Source organism: Sturnira hondurensis, unplaced genomic scaffold (assembly GCF_014824575.4).
Source record: "Sturnira hondurensis isolate 20B ecotype Veracruz unplaced genomic scaffold, ASM1482457v3 Scaffold0003090, whole genome shotgun sequence".
In the NCBI taxonomy this organism is placed as follows: domain Eukaryota; kingdom Metazoa; phylum Chordata; class Mammalia; order Chiroptera; family Phyllostomidae; genus Sturnira; species Sturnira hondurensis.
Window position 1 is genome coordinate 608,099 of NW_028075721.1, and position 21,381 is coordinate 629,479.

At 45.2% G+C, this 21,381-nt stretch overlaps 3 protein-coding genes and 1 pseudogene across 6 annotated transcripts in view; 2 read left to right on the forward strand and 2 right to left on the reverse strand.

Annotated features, from left to right (window-relative positions):
• Positions 1 to 15,231, reverse strand: part of NIP7 (nucleolar pre-rRNA processing protein NIP7) — a 70,927-nt gene extending 55,696 nt beyond the window's left edge. Inside the window, exons 1-6 of one of the 2 annotated variants that reach the window (XM_037041398.1) lie at positions 15,163 to 15,231; positions 9,429 to 9,554; positions 9,224 to 9,310; positions 8,994 to 9,132; positions 8,350 to 8,490; positions 6,880 to 8,145 (exon numbers count right to left, since the gene is read on the reverse strand). In XM_037041398.1, coding sequence (XP_036897293.1) covers positions 8,026 to 8,145; positions 8,350 to 8,490; positions 8,994 to 9,132; positions 9,224 to 9,310; positions 9,429 to 9,484 — 543 coding nt within the window. In that variant the 5' untranslated portion in view covers positions 9,485 to 9,554; positions 15,163 to 15,231 and the 3' untranslated portion in view covers positions 6,880 to 8,025. Of the gene's footprint in view, positions 1 to 6,879; positions 8,146 to 8,349; positions 8,491 to 8,993; positions 9,133 to 9,223; positions 9,311 to 9,428; positions 9,555 to 15,162 lie in introns of those variants that run through there. The other variant, XM_037041399.1, reaches the window with a different exon arrangement.
• Positions 800 to 7,218, forward strand: TMED6 (transmembrane p24 trafficking protein 6). The gene is made up of 4 exons (XM_037041397.1): positions 800 to 1,600; positions 2,995 to 3,121; positions 4,372 to 4,523; positions 6,258 to 7,218. Exons 1-4 carry the CDS (start codon positions 1,388 to 1,390, stop codon positions 6,489 to 6,491), a joined length of 726 nt encoding a protein of 241 aa, XP_036897292.1. The 5' UTR covers positions 800 to 1,387; the 3' UTR covers positions 6,492 to 7,218.
• COG8 (component of oligomeric golgi complex 8) lies at positions 9,594 to 18,670 on the forward strand. 3 transcript variants are annotated; one of them, XM_037041392.1, is made up of 6 exons: positions 9,594 to 10,131; positions 11,316 to 11,523; positions 12,560 to 13,387; positions 15,176 to 15,344; positions 16,093 to 16,269; positions 18,143 to 18,670. In XM_037041392.1, exons 1-6 carry the CDS (start codon positions 9,710 to 9,712, stop codon positions 18,298 to 18,300), a joined length of 1,962 nt encoding a protein of 653 aa, XP_036897287.1. In that variant the 5' UTR covers positions 9,594 to 9,709; the 3' UTR covers positions 18,301 to 18,670. The 3 variants fall into 3 exon arrangements, with proteins under 3 accessions (XP_036897287.1, XP_036897285.1, XP_036897286.1); XM_037041390.1 differs by lacking the exon at positions 18,143 to 18,670 and having other exon boundaries at positions 9,596 to 10,131; positions 16,093 to 16,562; XM_037041391.1 differs by lacking the exons at positions 9,594 to 10,131; positions 11,316 to 11,523; positions 12,560 to 13,387; positions 15,176 to 15,344; positions 16,093 to 16,269 and adding an exon at positions 16,615 to 17,267.
• On the reverse strand, positions 15,419 to 20,928 carry LOC118983802 (beta-enolase-like; annotated as a pseudogene).
• Positions 20,929 to 21,381: the final 453 nt, after the last annotated feature.

The following is a 21,381-nucleotide window of genomic DNA, read 5'->3' on the forward strand; positions in this document are numbered from 1 at the left end:
AAGCAACATATCCTAATCAGGATTTCTCAAATTTGAAAAACGCATAGGTCCATTAACATTTTTAAACTTAATGTCAGTGCTATACTGTTACTGAAGTGTGTGCAAACAAAAAACTAAGCCTATAGCTTCTAGAGAACTATAAAACTTACCGTGTACTGTTGACTGTTTTGTTGACTCTAAGTCACTGTTCACAGCACGAGCACTGTAAAAACTGTGGCAGTGGTGGGACTGGGGTGGGGGTGCCTGTGCTGAGAAATGATCCCCATCTCCCACCTCCACCTCGGCAGAACTGCCGCAGAGCCAGTGTGGTTCCAGGGCGCTGTGATATCATTTGGCCTGTGTTAGAACTGAACACAATTATAAAGTCTGTTCTTTAATTATTAGCTTGTGATAATTCAAATAGTACCACTTGGAATCAATATGGTGAATTCTGAAGCAAGGCTTGGTTAGAAGCTATTAATGCTGTTCTGTTTTTTTAAGATTATGGCTGAAAACATTTAGGCGTTGGCAGGACCCAGAGGCTGACAGAAACAGTGTCCTCTTGGCTAAGAGTGTGAGGCCCACGGAGGGCCCCCGCTGCGCCAGCTGTGCTTGTCGGATGGCGAACCACCCACTGGGGTCTCTGATGCTCATTTCTGTCTTGCTTCATCTATTTACATTTTTTAAAGATTTTATTTATTTATTCTTAGAGGATAAGGGAGGGAGAAAGAGAGGGAGAGAGACATCAATGTGCGGTTGCCTCTCATGCACCTCCTACTGGGAACCCAGCCCATAACCCAGGCATGTGCTCTGACTGGGAATCAAACTGGCGACCCTTTGGTTTGCAGGCCAGCACTCAAGCCACCGAGTGACACCAGCCACGGCTCCATTTAAATTTCTGCACACACTTTCATGTTGTGCACTGTTCTCAAACTGTATATAGCATTGGGCAGGAGGAAGTCCATTGAAATGGATGTTGTCCCATGTGTCTTACTAGAGTAATAAAGATCACCTAGCAATTTGATATTAATAAGAGAAAAATCTCCCTGGCCAAATTCTCTCTGTATATTCAGTTGGTTGTAAATAAACTTAATATTTATCCCCAGGAAGCAAGAACTGAAAAAATGACAGCCCAAAGGAAGGATGGGAATACCTCCTCAGAAGTAGTAGATTCTATCTAGCACCCATGAAATGGCTTCTGTAAGCCACTGAGTTGTTTAGGTGAAAATAAAGCAACTTCCTGTGAGCCAAACATGGGGGTATCGTGCCAGTTCTATTATGGAATATCTCTGTATGGCCCTGGAACTGGCCCAAGTGTGACTTGTAGAGTTAATGATTACCCCAGCAAACTACTTGGTTCCATTGGGCTGCAGGCAGTTCACTTACAGAGGAGTTTCCAGGAACCAGCATGTTCCCTTTGCTTGTTGGGGCTGGACTGGTGGTTCTGAACCTGGTGGCCTCTGCTAGGAGCCAGAAGATGGAACCCCTTAGTGGCTCTGGGGACCAGCCACTCTTTCAAGGAGCAGATCAGTATGATTTTGCCATCATGATCCCTTCAGGAGGCGCAGAATGCTTTTGGCAATTTGCCCACCAGACTGGATACTTTTATTTCAGTTATGAGGTGGGTACCTGGGCTCTTCTGGCCATATGGGGGGGCTTGGTTTTTGTTTGTTTCCTTTTGTAAAGTGGGTCACAGTTTTAGACTAACATGAGGTTCTGGTTGTCTTTATTAAGCTATGATTCTCCACCTATTAATGAAATAGACCTGTAGGTAGATGGAAACTCCTGATGGGTGAATAATCACTAAAACATATGGCTTGGTTTCTCAAATTGGGGGCCATAGAAGTGTGCCCAAAGTCACGGGACAAACAGGGTACCTCTTCCTGGAGAAATAATTGTCACAACCACTTGGTTGTGGAAGTGAAAGGGGAGAGAATAAATTTTTAAAATATTAAAATAATATGGAAATGGAAAGTCCTGTGAATTTTAGAGAGACCCAGACAATTCAAAAAAACAGTTTATGGAGTTAGGACAGCAACATTTACTCTTGACTTTACAGGTAATTCTGGCAAACTGGAGAATCACTGGCTCAAGATTTCTCTCTTCAGCCAGACAGTCCTGTTTGTGTTAGGAAGGTGAATGTTTTCAAGGCACCTGTTCACAGGCCAGGTACTTTCATCCACACCACAGTGCCCAAGGATGGTCTGCTCAACAGTCAAGTTAGAGGCTGTTCATTTCCTTTATTCTTTATATCAAAAACCTGTTAACTTTCTAATCTTCAGAGTAACAGATTGCATATAATGACCATATTCCACTCCACTGTAACTTAATTTTAAATTAGAACTTTTTATCTCTAAATTTATGATAGAAGAGTAGCTATAGTCAGCTCACTCTAGCTATCAAGATCCACCTTGACAGCAAGTGTCCATCAAATGCCTTATGTGCTGTCAAGCGTGAAATAAGCCCAAGTACCTGATGACAACACCAGGGAGCTCAAAACCAAGGTAGTACAGTAAAGAACTCTACAGTTAGCCCTGGCTCAATGGATTGAGCACCAACCTGTGAACCAAAGGGTTACAGGTTCAATTCCCAGTCAGGGCACATGCCTGGGTTTCAGGCCACATGAGAGGAGGGAGTTCTTTCTCCTCCCAGCCCCCTTTAAAAATAAATAAATAAAATATTGTAAAAAAATCTACAACCAGAATCTCACACACCAACTGATACAGGCCAGCTGTATGGTCTGTGACATATCCTTCACAAGAGTGCTATCAGCATTTGGGGCAATTCTTTGTCCCAAAGTACCAATTCTAACATGGCAGGATGTTCAGCTTTGCAGTCCCTCCCCACCCCAGCCAATACCATTGATGTCTCAACCCAAATTCCCAGAAGGGGTTGGGCAGTACCATCCATGATTGAGAACCACTGTGCTGATGATTGTGGGATGTCAATCTTACCACTTAATTAGCTTCTTGGTGATGAATCAGGGGCTCTTCTCCCTCTTTAATGTCTTGGCAGGTTCAGCGGACACTGGGAATGTCACATGACCGGCATATTACTGCCACTGCACATACCCCACAAGGTTTTCTCATAGAAACCTCTCAGAATGTTCGGGGCCAGATTAACTTCCATACCCAAGAGACAGGTCTGTTTTCATTACCACAGCTATTTTGATAATCATAGGTTTCTTTGAAAATGGGAAAATAATGAAGTACTACAATTAAGTACCTGAGATGTAAATACCCTGGCTTTTTCAGATAGGGATGGTGAAATAATAAGGAAGAAAATTGAGCCTAGGACACCAAAAACCAGTTTTCCTGAAGACTGCCAATGGCCAAGTGGCAGTCCTCTGGCAGTTTGGGGGCAGTCTCCAGGTGACTAATTGTAACTCCAAAGTCCAGAAGCTCAATTTTATGGCATCATCTCCAACTGACCAGAATATGAGAAAATGACCAAAAAGCCCATTTTAGATATAGAATTCCAATTAGCAAATTTATTATGGGATAACATCTCTTTCCAGTCATGGGAATACATGAGCCAGTTCCAAAAAGCAGAGTCAGAACAAAAGAAAATGCACGGCTATGAAAAATACCTATATTCACAACAAAGCATTTCTCTAGTCACCAGAAAATTCCTATAGCCTGTCCCCATATAGATCGAACTTGTCCCCACCCCGGACAGCACCAGATGCACTCTCTACTGGCCAGGTGTACAAAAAAAGTTTCTCTACAGGAACCTAAGACAATCCTTCATGTATAGCACAGGATACCTCTACTCAACATTATAGAACATTTAGCATTTGGTAGCCCCTACATGCCAGTAGTGCCTTCCAATCATTTTAATAAACACTGCCACACCTTTCCAATCCCGCGGCTCCCCACTCCCACGTACACAGGTGGAGACAAGCCCAGGGGAGAATCAGCACCCAAAATCATCAGTCCTGATACAGACGACCTTGCAGTTAGTTGCTACAGCAGGATGGTTTCTTTCACAATGCATCAAGTTTCTCCTAGTTTCAAGTTCAAGATGGTATCCCCCGGCTCTAATGGTATATAAAAAGCAATCAAACACCATTCTCTTACTTTCAACTCAATTTGAGAAATTTCTTAATAAAATGTTGAAAGAGGAAGGAAACACGGTTTTCTTTTCAGTATAGAATTAGCTAGTAATATTTGCAAAGCAATTATTATACATGATATTCAGTAAATAAGTTTCCTATAAGATCAGTATCTTTCTTCCACATCAAAAATTGGATCTTTGTACTTGCTAAGTGAAAAGAAGGTGCTAACACAGCACACTGACCACTGGAGAACAGAGAGCTTCTAAACCCAGAGAATGAGAGAGCAACAAAGTGTGGGAGACCAAGACTCGGTAATGATCTAGGGATTCTTACAGGTTTTTATCAACTTTGTCTAAAAAATCAGCAAAATCACTTTGGTTCTGTGCAAGTGTACCTCAATTTTGGAGTCTTCTATGAGGAGCCTGAGATGGACCACAAACAGAAGAGTGAAAGAAAACAACTGAATGATACCCTGGATGCGATTGAGGTAATTGCTTTGTGGGAGAGAAGCATCCATGAAAACTGATTTTAAATGTGGAGGAAAGATTAAAAACACGGGAGCAGTTATCACTTGATCCAAGCACTCATTTGTGTAGAAACCAACCAGGCAAGGGGATTTGAAGCCTTTCATTTTTATGACTTGGAGCTCTTGAAATTCTCCCTTTGATTTATACCAGGGATTGGCAAACTATGGCTCACAGGCCAAAGCTAGCCTGCTTCCTTTTTTTTTCTTTAAAAAAGAATTTACATATAATTCATCATTTTAAAGTATACAATTCAGTGGTTTTCAGCACATTCCCACAGTTCTGGAACAATCAAGAGTACCTAATTCCATCACGGTTTCATCGCCCCCCAAAAACTCCATACCCATTAGTCACTATCCATTCCCCACACCTCCTGCTCTGGCCTCTCTCACTCACTAGCCTACTTTCTGTCTACAGATTTGCCTATTCTGTATATTTAATATCAGTGAAATCACAGTGTGGCCTTTCGTGTCGGGCTTCTTTCACTTAGTGTGTTTTCAAGGCTTATCCACATCGTGGTATTAGTATCTTTCCTTTTTATGCCTGAATAATGTCCTCCTGTATGGATATACCACATTCACGCACTTATTAACTGACAGGCATTTGGGTTATTTCCTTTTTTGCTATCATGAAGAACGCTATGAACACTTGCACGCAAAGTTTGGTGTAGGCATGTTTTAATTTTTTGTATATATACAAGTACTGTACTCTACTGGGTCATAGAGGCTAAACCATTTTACACTCCCACTGGCAGTGAATGAGGGCTGCATTTTCTCCACATCCTCACCAACATGTTGTCTTATTAGCCTCCCTAGTGGGTGTGAAATGATGTATCTTCTGATTTTGAGTTGTCTCCCTAATGACACCGAGCATCTTTTCATGTGCTTTTCAGCCTTTATGTTATCTTTGGAGAAATGTCTAAATACTGTGCCCACTTTAAAATCAGGTAGTCTTTTTCTGAGTTGTGTGTTTTGTATGTTGGATCTGTGTGGATGTATGGTATATATGTGTGTGTGTATATATAAACCTGGATAGAAGACCCTGACTGGTATGATTTACAGGCATTTTCTCCCACTTTATGGGATAGCTGCACTTTCATCATGGTCTCCTGGATGCATTAAAGTCCACTGCCTAGTTTTGTAAATGAAGTTTTACTGGAACACAGACATGCTCAACTGACAATTACATATGGTCTCTGGCTTTTTAGTGCTACAATGGCAGAGTTCAGTAGTTGCAAGAGACTGTTTAAAAATAGCCAACATCAAAACTTACATTTTTATTTCTTTATTGCCATTTTGCCAAACGGCCTGCAAAACCTGAAGTATTTACTACACTCCCTGGCTCTATAATAAGTTTGCCAGCCCTTGTCTTCTACCATGTGCAAGAGCTGAAGACACCACCAGGACATGGTAACAGTGCTGAGTGTGTACCTAAATCTAGAGATCTGGAAGAGCTCTCTGGTTTCAACATTGACGTTTTCCATTATAAAAAGTTCAACATAAAGTCCAGGCCATTTTCCTATACAGCTAAATTACCATTTATTAACTACAACAGCTGCCAACTTATTACATGTCATAAATTCATTTAAAGTTACTCAATTTCCAGAGAACTCAGTGCTGGTGAGCACCCAGGTGAGGAAAGATGGGGGGCAGGGGGCAGTAAGGAGCCCTTTCCTTACTTCATTGTCTGTCCCACAGGAAAGTACCCAAAAGGTACAGAGAAATATCTTTCACATGTGGCGATACTACAACTTTGCCCGCATGAGGAAAACAGCTGACTTTTTCCTTCTTCAATCAAACTATAACTACGTGAACTGGTGGTCGATAGCCCAGAGCCTTGTTATTGTTCTTTCCGGGGTCCTGCAGCTATACTTCTTGAAGCGTCTCTTCAATGTCCCAATGACTACAGACACAAAGAAGCCAAGATGCTAAGCTAAAATAACTATAGCAGCTCTCTCCTTCTGGGGCAGAAGCTTGTCAAAGCTTTGGTTAAATCAGCTTTTTAAAGTTATTGGGAAAAATTCAATTTCTCTTCTTAGCAAGTTTTGGTTTATTCTCTCATCTACAGAGGCAAAATGGCAATAAAGAAATAAAAATGTAAGTTTTGATGTTGGCTATTTTTAAAGTTTAATCAAACTTTAAAGTTTAACATCAAAATAATATTCATCATATAGTGATCCCTTAAACTTCACTAAGTCTCTACATAGAGGTTAACAGAGAACCCTGGGAGAATAGCTGAAAAAAATGGGACAAAAACATATAAACCCAGTTTTTATATGGGTTTTGTATGTTGCATACAAAACAGAAGTTGGTAGAATGCTTTTTTTGTGATTAAAAAATGCTTTATTTTTAGATGTGGCCTTTGGAATTTAAAATAAGCAGTATATTCATTAGAGAAAGTTTTACAATACAGGTAGTTTTTAAAATATTTGCAAATGTTTTTCATTTTAAAAATACTTTAGTAATTCTAAAAGTGATTTCATGAAGTGCAGGGAAGAACAGAGGAAATAAATTATTTCTGAGTCTCCGGTTAGTGCTTTTTGTCCAGTGCAGTAAGGTGAGTAAAGGCTCCTAAGGAAAATGTCTGAGGAAACCAAGTTGATGGAAATAAAATTCAACCTGAGATCACACCATCCACAAAAAAGAAAGACTAAGAAAACAGCTTGGAAAAACCAAAATAATATAATCAAATTATACTCATTAGATCCTACTCTTAGTAGCAGCAACACTCAGTATATACAACACAAAAATAATTCTCAGCATTTATTTAATACCTATCATTTCCAGGCACTGTGCTAGGTACTTTACAATCATGATTTCTAATTTTAAAAACCATTCTTAGGTAGATCGCCAAAGCTGTTTTTTGAAACAGAAAAAAATGGAGCTCACAAAAGTTTAATGACTCAGATAAAGCATCATATAGCTGGTAGGTGTTAGAACTAGGTTTTAAATCCAGGTTTTCTTCCACACCGCGCAGAACCTACCATAAAGAAAATCATCAGAATAAATTTCTCTTAGTATTTTATCCAAATTTCACTTGTAAAATCCCATGCATGGCCTATTATTTGTATATAGCAGTATCTATCTTTCATTGTATTAATAAATAAGAAAACTTATGTTATCATGAGTTTGGAAAACAGTGTTATCACAGATAACAATAAGAAGCTATTCTTGTCCTCTATTCCAATGATTCAGAACCTTTTACTGAAAACAAGAAGCCCTCTGATTAAAATATAAAACACAACATTCTATTTAGTAACAAACACAAAAACCTGAAACTCCACTTTTGAACCATCTCCGCTTGCTTAGAATCCAACCTGCATTTGTCCGTGATAGAATATAAAACTAACAAGTCCCTGGAGAGGTCAGTGTTGACAAAATTCAACATGATGGTGGAACCTACACAGACACAGGAAACAAAGCTAGGCCCTTCCACATAGCCATAAGTCCTCGCGATGATTTCGTTTTAAGTCAATGTCTCTTCATGTCGCACATACTCCCCAATGTCTGCTTGATGAAATACCACAATCGCCATGGGGTCTACTTTCCTGCAGTCTTGTGTAGACTTTGCTGCCACCCCAAAACCCTGGGATTCAAAAGAAGAGACACTGATTCACTCAAGTCATTCAATAAGCATGCATGGAGGGCTGGAAATAACAAAGACAAAAAAATACAGTTCTTCAAGAAATTCAAAAGCTGCAGAAAATTTAGTCTCTCAAGCCCAGTCTGGAAATACATCCTTCATGAATAAAGATTCTTAATCTCTGTAACAGCTACCAACTGTACTCACCAACGGGATGTCTGCCATGGAGTACACCACTACTCCCTGGTACTGAGAAGTATTTTCAGTGATTCGACCCAGTCCAGATTTTAACACATGGTTCCCATACAGGAAGGACTGCTCTGCTCCAGGCTTTATCCACACTTTGTACTATAAGAGAAATAAATCCAAGACACATAAAAGTGCTAATAGTTATTTCCCCGCAGATAAGCTAGCTGCTGTTATCTGATTTCTTGAAAGCGTTTTAAGAAAAAGATGCGTGTTTCTCTCAAAATGTTCACCCCCTAAACAGAACTGCCTACTGCTTCTTTCCTCCACTCTACAAGCAACTTCTCTCACGGACAGTTAAACAGCGCTTTTTCTGGACCCACTATGCTCCTCCTCACAACCACCTATTTGCTTTTCGATCTTCAGCTGGGTTTGCACAGGCTTTTCTCTTTCGCTGGAGATAATTAAGAGCACTCCCGCCCCACAGCCCTAACCGTACCCCAAGAGTTATGACCTACATGTATGTCCACGTGCTGACACTGATCCCAGGCACTGTTGGAAACTCCGTGGCAGAGAAGCTGCCCACTTATCTGCATTGAGGTGGCCCTCATCCCTGACTTCCTCCATCCCCAGTGGACATACTTGGGGACATACACCTCACAAACCTTGGCATAGGGTGCAAGGTAATCCAGAGCTGTGACGTGCAACCGGAATTTGTGGGTCTTCGTGAATTTTCCGAAGCAGGTCCCCAGCGACACCAGCTTGTCACCAGAGATGTTGGCGGCCAACTTCAAGATCTTTTCACTAAAAGGATAAATAAGAGGTGTCAAGTACGGACGCTGGTGGGAGCCAGGCCCCCACCCGGGGCCATGCTGCTCACCCTGTCCCACCTCACCTCACGTAGTACACCCGGTCATTGTGCAGCCTGAAACAGTAGGTGCCGTCAGGCCTGTCGACCAGCAGTTGGAGATTCTCCCCGATGCTGTAGGTAAAAGGAAAACTGGAGGCCGCGTGCGAACGGACCGGTACCGGTCCCGCGCCCCACTCCACCCCCGCCCCTTCTCACCACATGCACTCTCTTCTAACCCGCGCGCTCTTACTATTTTGCTATCTTCTCAAACATGACACGAGTCTCCTCCTCAGTCAAAGGCCGCATTTTCCCGCCGTAGCCACACCGGTTCCTCGTGCCTCAGACACCGGAAGCGGAAGTCAGCTTCAGCCTCTCCCTGGCAACCTCAAAAGCCCACCTTTCTATCTCTTCCCAAAGCCGCCGGATGAGAAACCATAGAGAACGGAAGGGTACCTCCGTTGCTTCCGGTCCTAGATTTGGAGCCTGCGCCCTCTGTGGGCCCGAGGGGGAAGTGACGCTGCTGCCGGAAAGATGGCGGCGATGGCGACAATTCCATGTTCCACTCCGGCATCTGCCATGGTCTGTGCATCCTCCATTTCAGCATCCGCCACAGCCACTGCAGCGGCTCTCGGGGAAGTGGAGGATGAAGGGCTCCTGGCATCGCTGTTCCGGGATCGCTTCCCGGAGGCCCAGTGGCGGGAACGGCCCGACGTGGGTCGGTACCTCCGGGAGTTGAGCGGCTCCGGGCTGGAGTGCCTGCGGCGCGAACCCGAGCGCCTGGCGGAGGAACGGGCCCAGCTGCTACAGCAGACGCGCGACTTGGCCTTCGCTAACTACAAAACCTTCATCCGCGGCGCCGAGTGCACCGAGCGCATCCACCGCCTATTTGGCGACGTGGAAGCGTCGCTCGGCCACCTGCTCGACCGCTTGCCCAGCTTCCAGCAGAGCTGCAGGTGCGGCAGGCTCGGTGCTACAGGGGTTTTTAACAGCTGTAATAAATGCCATTTACCATGGTAGAGATAGCTAACACTTACAAAGCGCTTACCATGTGCCAGGCTCTCCTCTGAGCACTTTATTACTCTATTTAAACTTCACAACAGCTTTCGAGGTAGGTACTGTTTTCCCGTTTTATGTATGAGGAAGCTGAGACACGGATAGATTAGTGACTAAGGGCACAGGTATAGTAAGTTTCAAAGCTGGAACTGAAACGTCGCTGCACGACTGTCCCACAGAGTGCTGTGTGAGCACTAAATAAAGAGAATTCGTGCAAAGCCTTAAGAATTTGGCCTGACACACTTAACTAGCTACAATTGGCAGCTTAATATATATGCATGTTTACATAAATATACATAAACACACATGTAGATACAACACATACAACAGCTCAGACTAGAAGTTATCTGCTCCAAAACTTTGATAAGAAGCTGACAGGGAAATCCTCTAACTTGGGGGTAGCAAAAATTATCCCCCCAAATCCCTCTTTTTTGAGTCATTCTGCTTCCCTAGATCCTCAGTCCATTATCCCTAATTCTGGCTTCCAGCCTTTCAGGATAAAAGTTTTAAGTTTCGAGTCTTTGGATATTTGACCATAGCTTTTACACCCTTCCATCCACCCCAGAATAGATAAGGGACTTCATAAAGCAGATCTCTGCCTTTATGGAGAGGAAATGGAAACTGGTGAGAACCAAGGTTAAACAATAGCACAGGAATACATTAAGAGACTGAGGGCACTTGGGAGTAAGGTTGTAGCCTCTAGACTAGTTGATTATTTTGAAAATAAAAAGTATAGCTCTTAAAGGAACATTTAGTCTGAGTCAGGTTCTCAAATGCTTTATACACGTCATCTCATTAAACCTTCATATCCTTATGACTTGGGTCCTACTACTTTAAACAGTTATGAAACCCTAGTTGAGTGGCTTATCTGGGTTCAAATCTTTTTATCATTTATTAGTTGTGTGATCTTGAACAGGTTGCTTAACCTTTTTGAGATTAGTTTCCTCAGCTTACAGGTTTGGTGTGAAGATTAAATCAGTTATACAATCCAGCCCAGTACCCAGTTCATAGTAAATGCTTGGTAATTATAACTAAAGTTTGGGTGCAGAACAATGAGCAACCAGCATTCTCCTCATTGTACTAGGAACTTTGTGAAAGAGGCTGAGGAGATTAGCTCCAACCGCCGGATGAATACCCTGACTCTAAACCGGCACACAGAAATCCTGGAAATCCTAGAAATTCCTCAGCTCATGGACACCTGTGTCCGGAACAGCTATTATGAAGAGGCCCTGGAGCTTGCTGCCTACGTTCGACGACTGGAAAGGAAATACTCCTCCATCCCTGTCATTCAGGTAGCCAACTTCCCCAAAGAACTCAAACTGATGTTCTTGGGATCAGTGATTCTGTGGTCATCACTGAACCTGTAGGCAGAAACTGTAGGGAAATTCTTTGCATGTTTCACATCAGTTTCTGCCAGTTGGACAGGTTTGAACATTAAACATTCATTCATTCATTCAACTGAGAAATATCAATCTTGTGTGCCAGGCTCTGATCTAGGTCCTGGGTGTACAATGTGAACAAAGCAGACAAGGCGCTGGCTCTCATCAGTGTAAGATTATCCTTGTCAAATAAACAGATAAACAATGTGATCCTTTCAGACAGTGGTTAATCATGGAGAAAAACCAAGGAATGGGGTAGGAGCAAACCAGGGTGAATTACTCTAGGGAGATTGGTCAGAGAAGGCTCATCTGGAGAAAGAACATTTAAGTTGATATTCAGATGATGGGAAGGACCCAGCCACATGTAGATGCAAGGAGAGTGAGCAAACCAGAAAGTGGAAAGAACAAGTACAGCAGGCTGATGGGGGAAGTTGGCATGTTAAGAAATACAAAGACAGCCCTGGCTAGTGTAGCTCAGTGGATTGAGCGCGCACCTGCGAACCAGATGATCACGGTTCAATTCCCAGTCGGGGCACATGCCTGGGTTGCGGGCCATTTCCCAGCAGAGGACCCACAGGAGGCAACCATACATTGATGTTTCTCTCCCTCCTTCCCTTCCCCTCTAAAGATAAATAAATAAATAAATCTTTTAAAAATTGTTTAAAAAAAAAGAAATACAAAGACAGCCAGTGGGATGGATTGCAGTGAGCAAGGGGAGAATATGGGAAGCTGGCGAGGTTCTATAAATTCGTTGTAAATCCCATTTGGTCCTGGAAGGAGGTTAGTGTAGCTTCTACCTACTCTGTTGCCACCTTGCAGCTCTGCATGTGTCAGCTCTAGGAAATCTTTGTATGTCAGGGAAGCAGTGGGAATGTTGGTCTGTAATATTCAGGGTTAGTGGAATGGGTCCCAGAGAGTGCTTTTACAAGCGTCATGACTGTATCATCAGGGCATTGTGAACGAAGTGCGCCAGTCCACGCAGCTGATGCTGAGCCAGCTCATCCAGCAACTGAGGACCAACATCCAGCTCCCTGCCTGCCTCCGTGTCATTGGCTTCCTGAGGCGCATGGACATCTTCACGGAGGCTGAGTTGAGGGTGAAGTTTCTTCAGGCCCGAGATGCTTGGCTCCGTTCCATTCTGACTGCCATCCCCAATGATGATCCCTATTTCCACATCACAAAAACCATTGAGGCCTGCCGTGTCCATCTGTTTGATATCATCACTCAGTATCGTGCCATCTTCTCAGATGAAGACCCATTGCTGTCCCCTGCCAAGGGTGAGCACACTGTGAATGAGAGTGCTATCTTCCATGGCTGGGTACTGCAGAAAGTATCACAGTTCCTGCAGGTTCTGGAAACCGACCTTCACCGGGGCATAAGCGGCCGCCTGGACTCTCTGCTGGGCCAATGCATGTATTTTGGGCTATCCTTCAGCCGGGTGGGGGCTGACTTCCGGGGCCAGTTGGCTCCTATTTTCCAGCAGGTAGCCATCAGCACTTTCCAGAAAGCAATTCAGGAAGCAGTGGAGAAGTTCCAAGATGAAATGAACTCCTACACCCTCATCTTGGCTCCAGCCATCCTGGGCAGCAGTAACCTGCCTGCTGCTGTGCCAGTCACTCAGCCAGGGACCCTGCAGCCACCCATGGTGCTCTTAGACTTCCCGCCCCTTGCCTGCTTCCTCAACAATATTCTGGTCGCCTTCAACGATCTGCGCCTTTGCTGTCCCATAGCCCTGGCACAGGATGTGACTAGGGTCCTGGAAGACGCCCTTGCTAAGGTGAGCACATACTGTTGGCTCTCTGCTGGAACTTTCTTTTGTTATAGGAGGCCAGACTTTGGTAAAAAACCAGTCCATATGACAGTGGAGACTGCTGAGGTAGAGAGGTTTAGGGTGGTTTTGAAGGTTTTTAATGGCTGACCAGTGCTTTCCCAGTTAGGCCCCCTTCATGGAATCTAAAACAATCTATGAAGTGGCTCACCTGTAGTAATGATTCAGTGATGTGTTAGTTTTCTGCTGCTGCGTGACAGACTCCCACAGACATTTAGCATCTCCCAGTTTCTGTGGATCAGGAGCCCAGGCACAGTATAACTGGGTCCTCTGCTCAGGATCTCACAAGGTTGCAGTCAAGGTGTTGGCCAGGCTGTGGTCTCATCTGGAGCATGGGGTCCCCTTTCAAGCCCACATTAGCACACTTTTGTTCCTTGCAGTTGTGGGTTGTGGGACTGAGGCCCTCAGCTCCTAGAGGCCACCTCATTCCATGAGCAGTTTATACTGTGGCTTTGTGATTCTTTAAGGCCAATGGAAGAGTACCTGCCCCATCTCTTTTAGGGAAGTCCTCGATCCTCTTATAAAGGGCTCATCGGAATGTCAGGCCCACTCAGGATAATCTCCCTTTTGATTAATTCAGCCACTTCATTAGGATCTTTAATTACAACTGCAAATCCTTTACTTTTGCCATAATCTATGTTTAGGAACAAGCCACAGATTCTGCCTGAACTAAGGGGAGATTACCCAAAGGAGTGGTATCAAAAGGGGGAAATTACAAGAGCATCTTAGAATCTGCCTAACACAAGTAATGAATGCTATTACTGCTGTTAGTATCCTAATATAGTGCACATTTTTTACACATTTAAACCTTTAGATATTGGGATGCTTCTCTGTGGTTGGTAACATTTCAGTCACTTTGAGCCAGATGGCAGTTGTGACATAACTATAAAATAATTCTATTGATAGATCCTCATGTAAGAGCAAGAAAGTACGAGCTCCGGAGCTTTTTAGAGTCAATGAAATTCAAGTAATAGTAATTAGCTAATGTTTATATAGAATTTATTCCATGCCAAGTAGTGTTCCTGGTACTTAACATATATTAAGACTTGATCTTCACAACCCTATGAGCTAGATCCTGTCACTGACCCTACTTTGTAGATGAGGAAACTGAGGCAGAGATGGCATGGAAGGCTTAAGTAATCACTTGGAAGTCACAGAACCAGTAAGTGGCATAGCTAGGACTTGAATAAGGAAGCCTAGCACAAGAGTCTGCTATTGACCCTGTTAGCATGACCTGTCTATTAGGCCAACTAGGCTGTTCTGTTCTTTGTATTTGGAACTTCTTTTCCAGCTGTTTCATTCTTCCTTTACAATTTTCTAATGATCTAGCTTTCTGGAACCTTAAAGCCTTACTCAGTAAAAGCCTTTTGTAGTTTTTGTTTCATTTTCCCAGATCAAATATAGTTCTAGATGGTCTTCCAGAGAGTCAAGAACTATGTATTCTCTGTATAATTTCAGGATGCTCTTCCACTGGAAAAAGCACCAGTAATGAAGCAAGTTGGGTCAGAAATACATCAGTGAATAAAAACTAATTTCATAATTAAAAAAAAGAAATACATCAATGAAGTGGCAGAATTGTGGAGAGTGAGAACAATTCTGAATTTAAACAAGATAATAATATAATGGACTGTTTGGAACAACTTTCTTCATGAAAACTTGAGGGCTGCGCACTTGTGCTTAGTTTCATCAAGGCTGATAGTGATATACTACTGCAGTAATGGTACCTTTGTCTCTTAGGTAACCAAAGTAATCCTGGCCTTCTACCGTGCTGAAGAGGCTGCCTTCACCAGTGGGGAGCAAGAGCTCTTCATCCAGTTCTGCACTGTCTTCCTGGAGGACCTGGTTCCTTACTTAAATCGCTGTCTCCAGGTCCTTTTTCCACCAGCTCAGATAGCACAGACGTTAGGTAAGAGAAAGCAGAAAAGGCCCTTAAAGCTACTTTATTGATATAATTCACATAATAATTAATTCACCCATTTGTAAAATTCAGTATGCTTTAGTAAATGAACATAGGTATACAACCATTACTACCATCCAATTACAGAACATTTCCACCATGCCAAAAAGACCCCTCCCAGCCAGTGTAATCATTCCCTAGTCCCACTTTTAGCCCCTGGCAACCACTTACCTACCTTCTGATGCAATAGATCTGCTTTTTCTGGACATTTCATTTAAATGGAATTATATAATACGTGTATATCTGGCTAAGTGGAAGAAGCTAATCACAGAAGAACCAGATATTGTATGCTTTCCCAGCTTACCTTCACTTTCCTGTACTCACGCTCTGCCCCTGGGGTGGGGTATGGAGGATGCGGGAGACGGAACTTCCCAAAAGGTAATGGACCAATGATCACACAAGCAAAGAGTGGCCGCTCCCCACTCCTGCGCCCCGCCCCCCCACCCGGCATTTCACTTGGGCCTGGCACAGGAAAGCCTGTGCCTACTGAGGTTTTTCTTGGCTCCTACTCCCCTTACTCCAACCGCCCTGCACAGTGCTGTTCTGGAAGTTTTGCTTTACAGTATAGACTTATATCACTTATACTGAAATATGGTAATCGTCACTTCCACGAAGTGTTTATTTTTTCCTGTGACACATCAGTATATACATTTGTTAAATGTTTTTTCCATTTCACTTTGCCTACCACCTGGGTCAGGCATTCCACCCACTCAGCTCTCCAAGTACGGAAACCTTGGGCATGTGAACATCAGCATCGTCCAGGAGCCTCTCGCCTTCATCCTGCCAAAGAGAGAGGTGGTCTTCTGTCTGGATGAAAAGGAGCCAGTGCCGGAGCCCACAGGTCCAGCATCAGAACTTCCGGTGGAAGAGTCAAGCTTTGAGCCCGTCACTCCGGCTTTCCCTGAGGAGGGGCAAGTGCAGGTTGAATCAGCGGAGCCACTAGAGGCCGTTGTGCCGACTGCGAGCACTTAACCGGTGTTCCCGCTCCCAGAACGAGGCTTACTGCAGCGTCCAGGGGGAAAGGAGAGTTGCCTGCCTCAGAAAACCTGGGGCAGCCCCAGGGAAGAGGCTGCGAAGGCATGCATGAGAGAAAATTTAAAGGGGGACTTCCTGGTCGGTCCTCTTATAATAAATACAATTCAAAAATAAAGTTGATTGACAACCGGAGAAGCGGACAGTATTCTGTGGGCGGGACCTACGCTTCCCGGCATCCCTGGCGGCGGGAGCGCTTGACTAAGGGGCCTTAGAGGAACACGGCCGGGCAGGTGGCTCTACTCGCTTGCACCATGGGCCGACTGCGGGCCGGGTCACTGCTGGCGCCGGCGTGTCGCCTCGTGGGGCAGGCCCTACCGTCGAGAGAGGTGGCAGGCGGCGCCACCCGGGCCTGCAGCTCCACGCCCGCCGGGGATGGTCCTGAGGGGCCGGCGCGCCCACGCTCCTACTGGCGCTACCTGCGGCGTCTCGTGCAAGGAGCACCCAAGCCGCCGTACACACGCGTGTGCCAGGTCGGGGACCCAATCCTGCGAGCTGTTGCGGCCCCAGTAGAGTCGGCGCAGCTGGCTGGGCCCGAGGTGCAGCAGCTGGTGCAGCGGCTGGTGCAAGTGATGCGACGCCGGCGTTGCGTGGGCCTCAGCGCGCCGCAGCTAGGAGTCCCGCTGCAGGTGTTGGCCCTAGAGTTTCCTGAGGCTCTCTTCCGCGCCTGCGCGCCGCGCCTGCGCGAGGCCCGCCAGATGGAGCCCTTCCCCCTGCGCGTGTTCGTGAACCCCAGCCTTCGGGTGCTGGACAGCCGCCTGGTCAGTTTCCCCGAGGGCTGCGAAAGTGTCGCCGGTTTCCTGGCCTGCGTGCCCCGCTTCCAGGCCGTGCAGATCTCAGGTGCGGTATGGCAGGGTCCCTAAAGCGACTTGGTAAGCGTGTGCGTCTCTTCTACCTCCGATCCCACAAGTTTCCCATAAAGCTCCAATTCAAATACAGACTTGTTAGCTGATCAGCAGAACCTCCCAGGACCTGGGAATGGACGGGACTTGGGAATGACAGATTGGGTTGAGAATGAAGCCCCTCTGAGTACAGGCAGCTCAAATAGGGGAATGGGGTGGGAGGTATAGAGTGGGGTTGTTATGGTGGCCTGGGTCGTGTTTCCCCACATCCAGGCCCTGCCCAATGCCTTTGCTCACTGTGCCTGTCACAAACACACTTCTGTCCCAATGATATCTGTCATGGTGGAGTGGGCGAAGTGGGACCTGCTTTGCCCAGCTCAGGGTGACAAGCCATTTCCTCTCTGTCATACCAGGATATTTTGTGGACTGTTTCTTTCCTGTTTGGGATGATTGCTCCTCCTGGGCAAACCACTTAGTCCATGAGGACCAGCAAGTCAGTGGTATTCCTTATTTTATATTTTACCAAACTGAAATACTTTTGTTAGGAATTGAAAGCAAACAGGAATACTTTGGAAACAGGAAGAGTGTTCAGAAGAGAAGCACCTTATTAGGAAGATCATTTCTCATCTCATCTCCATAGTAAGCCCAGCAACCTAATTGTTAGAGTTGAGAACCAGGTTGACTACTTGGTAATATAGACAGAGCTGCAGCATCTTTTCTAGGGAGGGTAAGAGATGCTATCCGAGTTCCCTTCTGACGTTGCCTCCTGTAAATAGGAACATCCAAGGGAAGGGAAAGGGCCAGGAGGTTCAGAATGATGAAATTCAGCATGTCCTCACCCAGACTGTAACTTCCTTTGAACTTCCTTTGCAGGGCTAGACCCCAGAGGAGAACAGATGGTGTGGCAGGCCAGTGGGTGGGCAGCACGAATCATCCAGCACGAGATGGACCACTTGCAGGGCTGCCTGTTCATTGACAAAATGGATAGCAAGACATTTACAAACATCCACTGGATGGTGGTGAACGACTAAAGCTTTCCTGCCGTATCTGAGGATTCTGAAAACTGACAAAAACACATTAGCTTGGAGCCAGACACGTCTTACTCAGGATCGCCTTGGCTCTGACAGAAAACAATGGACTTCTGAAGCCTGCTCAACTGAGTTGGGGGATGGTGTTAAAAATGATTGCTCCAAAATGATCTATGAAATATTACCTTCAACTTGAGAAGAAAAATAACTCCCTGAAGGAGTGGGCATTTCCTAATAAGCTTGTATGGAGATGAGTAGCGCTATAACCACTCTCAATAGACATGACTTGGTAAGACCTATACAATCTATTCCCAAAGCCACCCTGGCTGGTGTAGCTCAGCAGATTGAGCCCGGGCCTGCGAACCACACGATCGTGGTTCAATTCCCAGTCAGGGCACATGCCTGGGTTGCAGGCCAGTTCCCAGCAGGGGACTCACGAGAGGCAACCATACATTGATGTTTCTCTCCTTCTCTCCTTCCTTTCCCCTCTAAAGATAAATAAATAAAATCTTTAAAAAAAAAATCTATTCCCAAAGCCAAGATTTGATAATAAATGTAGTCACAAAAGGTCTGAAAGCTGTGTTTAAAAATGCAAATTGACTTTTTTTTTTTTTTTTTACCAAACTCATTTTTACAAGGGATTTGTGTATTTCTTACCTACAGGGTCCTTCTTTGCCTTGGACACCAGTGTGCTTGTGGAAGTAAACACAGAACAGAATGGCCCCAGTTTATGGAAGTGTTTAGTGAGAATATTAGCATAAATGAGTACCCACACATTTTAATAGGTTCAGGTAGAGTTTAGGTTTCCACCTTTTGTCTTCAAACTTTAACAGATGTGGGGGAAGATTTTTCTTTTGAGATTTTTTTTCCCATTGGCACCAATATTTATTTCAGGGAGAAGGGCTTGAAGGCCTACATCTGTCTTGTATTGTCTTGGGGCCTCCAGCTCCTCATTTGGCTTTTGGGTTACGGAACTTGCATCCAGCAAAGACAGCCTTGTCCCCAAGTGCCGCCTCAATCCTTAGGAGCTGGTTGTATTTGGCCAGATGCTCTGAGCAGCACGGGGCACCAGTCTTGATCTGGTCCGTGCAGAGCCCCACCATGAGGTCGGCAATGCATGTGTCCTCAGTCTCCCTAGAGCGGTGGCTAATCATCACTCCCCAGCCATTAGACTGAGCCAGTTTGCAGGCCTGGATGGATTCGGTCACGGAGCCACTCTGGTTGACCTTCAGCAGCAAGCAATTACAGGCTTTTTTCTCAACGGCTTGGGCAATCTTCTTAGGGTTGGTGACTGTGAGGTCATCTCCCACGATCTGGATGTCCACACCCGAGAGGAATGAGGTCCAAGTGGCCCAATCATCTTGGTCAAAGGGGTCTTAGGTGGAGACCACAGGATAGTTCTTGAAGCTCTTGTACAGCTCCCCCAGCTTCTCCCCAGTGATGTGCCGTGAGGGGTCATTGGGTGACTCGAAGTCAAGATCATACATCCCATTGCGATAGAACTCAGATGCCACCACATCCATACCGATCACCACTTTGGGTAGCCAGCTGCCTGGATGTCTGTCTTCAGCAGCTCCAGGGCCTCATTGTTCTCCAGGATGTTGGGTGCAAAGCCGCCCTCATCACCCACATTGGTGGTGTCCTTCCCATACTTGGCCTTAATGACCCGCTTGAAGTGGTGGTAGACATCGGCCCCAATGACATGGCTTCCTTGAAGGAGCTGGCTCTCACAGGCAGAATCATGAACTCCTGCATGGCCAGTTTGTTTCCAGCATGGGAGCCCCTGTTGATCACACTGAAGGCAGGGACTGGGAGAATCAGGTCTGGGTTCCCAGCAAGATCTGCAATGTGTCGGTAGAGTGGGACCTCCTCAGCTGCTCCAGCCTTGCACATGGCCAGGGACACTCCCAGGATGGCACTGGCCCCATGCTTGGATTTACTCTCAGTCCCATCCAGCTCAATCATATATTCGTCGACTTTTTCTTGATCCACAATGCTTAGTTTCTTTTCCAGCAGAGCAGGACCCAGAGTCTTGTTGATGTGTTCCACAGCCTTCAGGACACCTTTGCCCAGGTATCGAGATTTGTCTCCATCTCTTAGTTCCAGAGCTTCATAGATACCTGTAGAAGCTCCACTGGGCACAGCTGCTCAGAATCGGCCCTTGGTTGTGTATAGGTCCACCTCCACCGTGGGGTTGCCCCTGGAGTCCAGGATTTCCCGGGCAAAGATTTTCTGCATGACCATGGCTGGATGTCTTGGCTAGGGACTTTGGGTTAGCTCTGAGTCTAGGTGGCAGCTGGGACAGTGTCCTCTTTTGAGATTTCTTAGGCAGCTGGTGCTTGGCTAGTTCTTTGTGTGGAGACCATGGAACAGGACTAAGGCAAGGGTAATAGTTGAGAGGAAGTCAGTGAGCTTGCCTGTCACAATTAGAATAGAAAGCAGAACTGTGCTTCCTGGACACTGCACTCATTTTGGGAAAATAAATTAGCATCACAACTACTGACCAGTGTTTAACCTTAAGATCCTGTCAGGTGAAGGAATTTGTTTCCTTAGGTACTTGTTGTACCTCATTTTTACACTGACTTTGCATTGTTGGTATTGTACCAAAGTCCTCCAAGTCCAAGTACCCATGTAGTAAAAAGTCTAATAAGTTGTTTGGAGAAACCATGTTTTAAGTAGCAGTTAATTAAACTAAACCAGGAAAGACCCACTCTCCTCTATGGCTTTCTCTAAACAAGCCAAGTCTGGAAGGCCTGTGAAGACAAGGGAAAGTGAATTGGCTCTCTGCGCATTAAACTTGAGAGGAACAGGACCTCACACTACCCCAGGTAAGGTGAGACCCTTGACCACTGGGAAACTGTGTAGAAAGCCCTCAACGGTGAAAACATGGGTCCTTCAGAAAGTCAGACTTCACTTCTGAACACGATGGTCAGAAGTTCTTGCAAGTTGGCCCTTGGAACATTCTGATGCTTTCTTACAGTGCTGTGAAGTTAATAGTCCTTACTAGCATTCGGCTTCAGCTTCCTGACCTTAAAGCCCAAGAGTTAATGATTGCTCAGAGTGGACCCTGGAGACGGGCAGCGG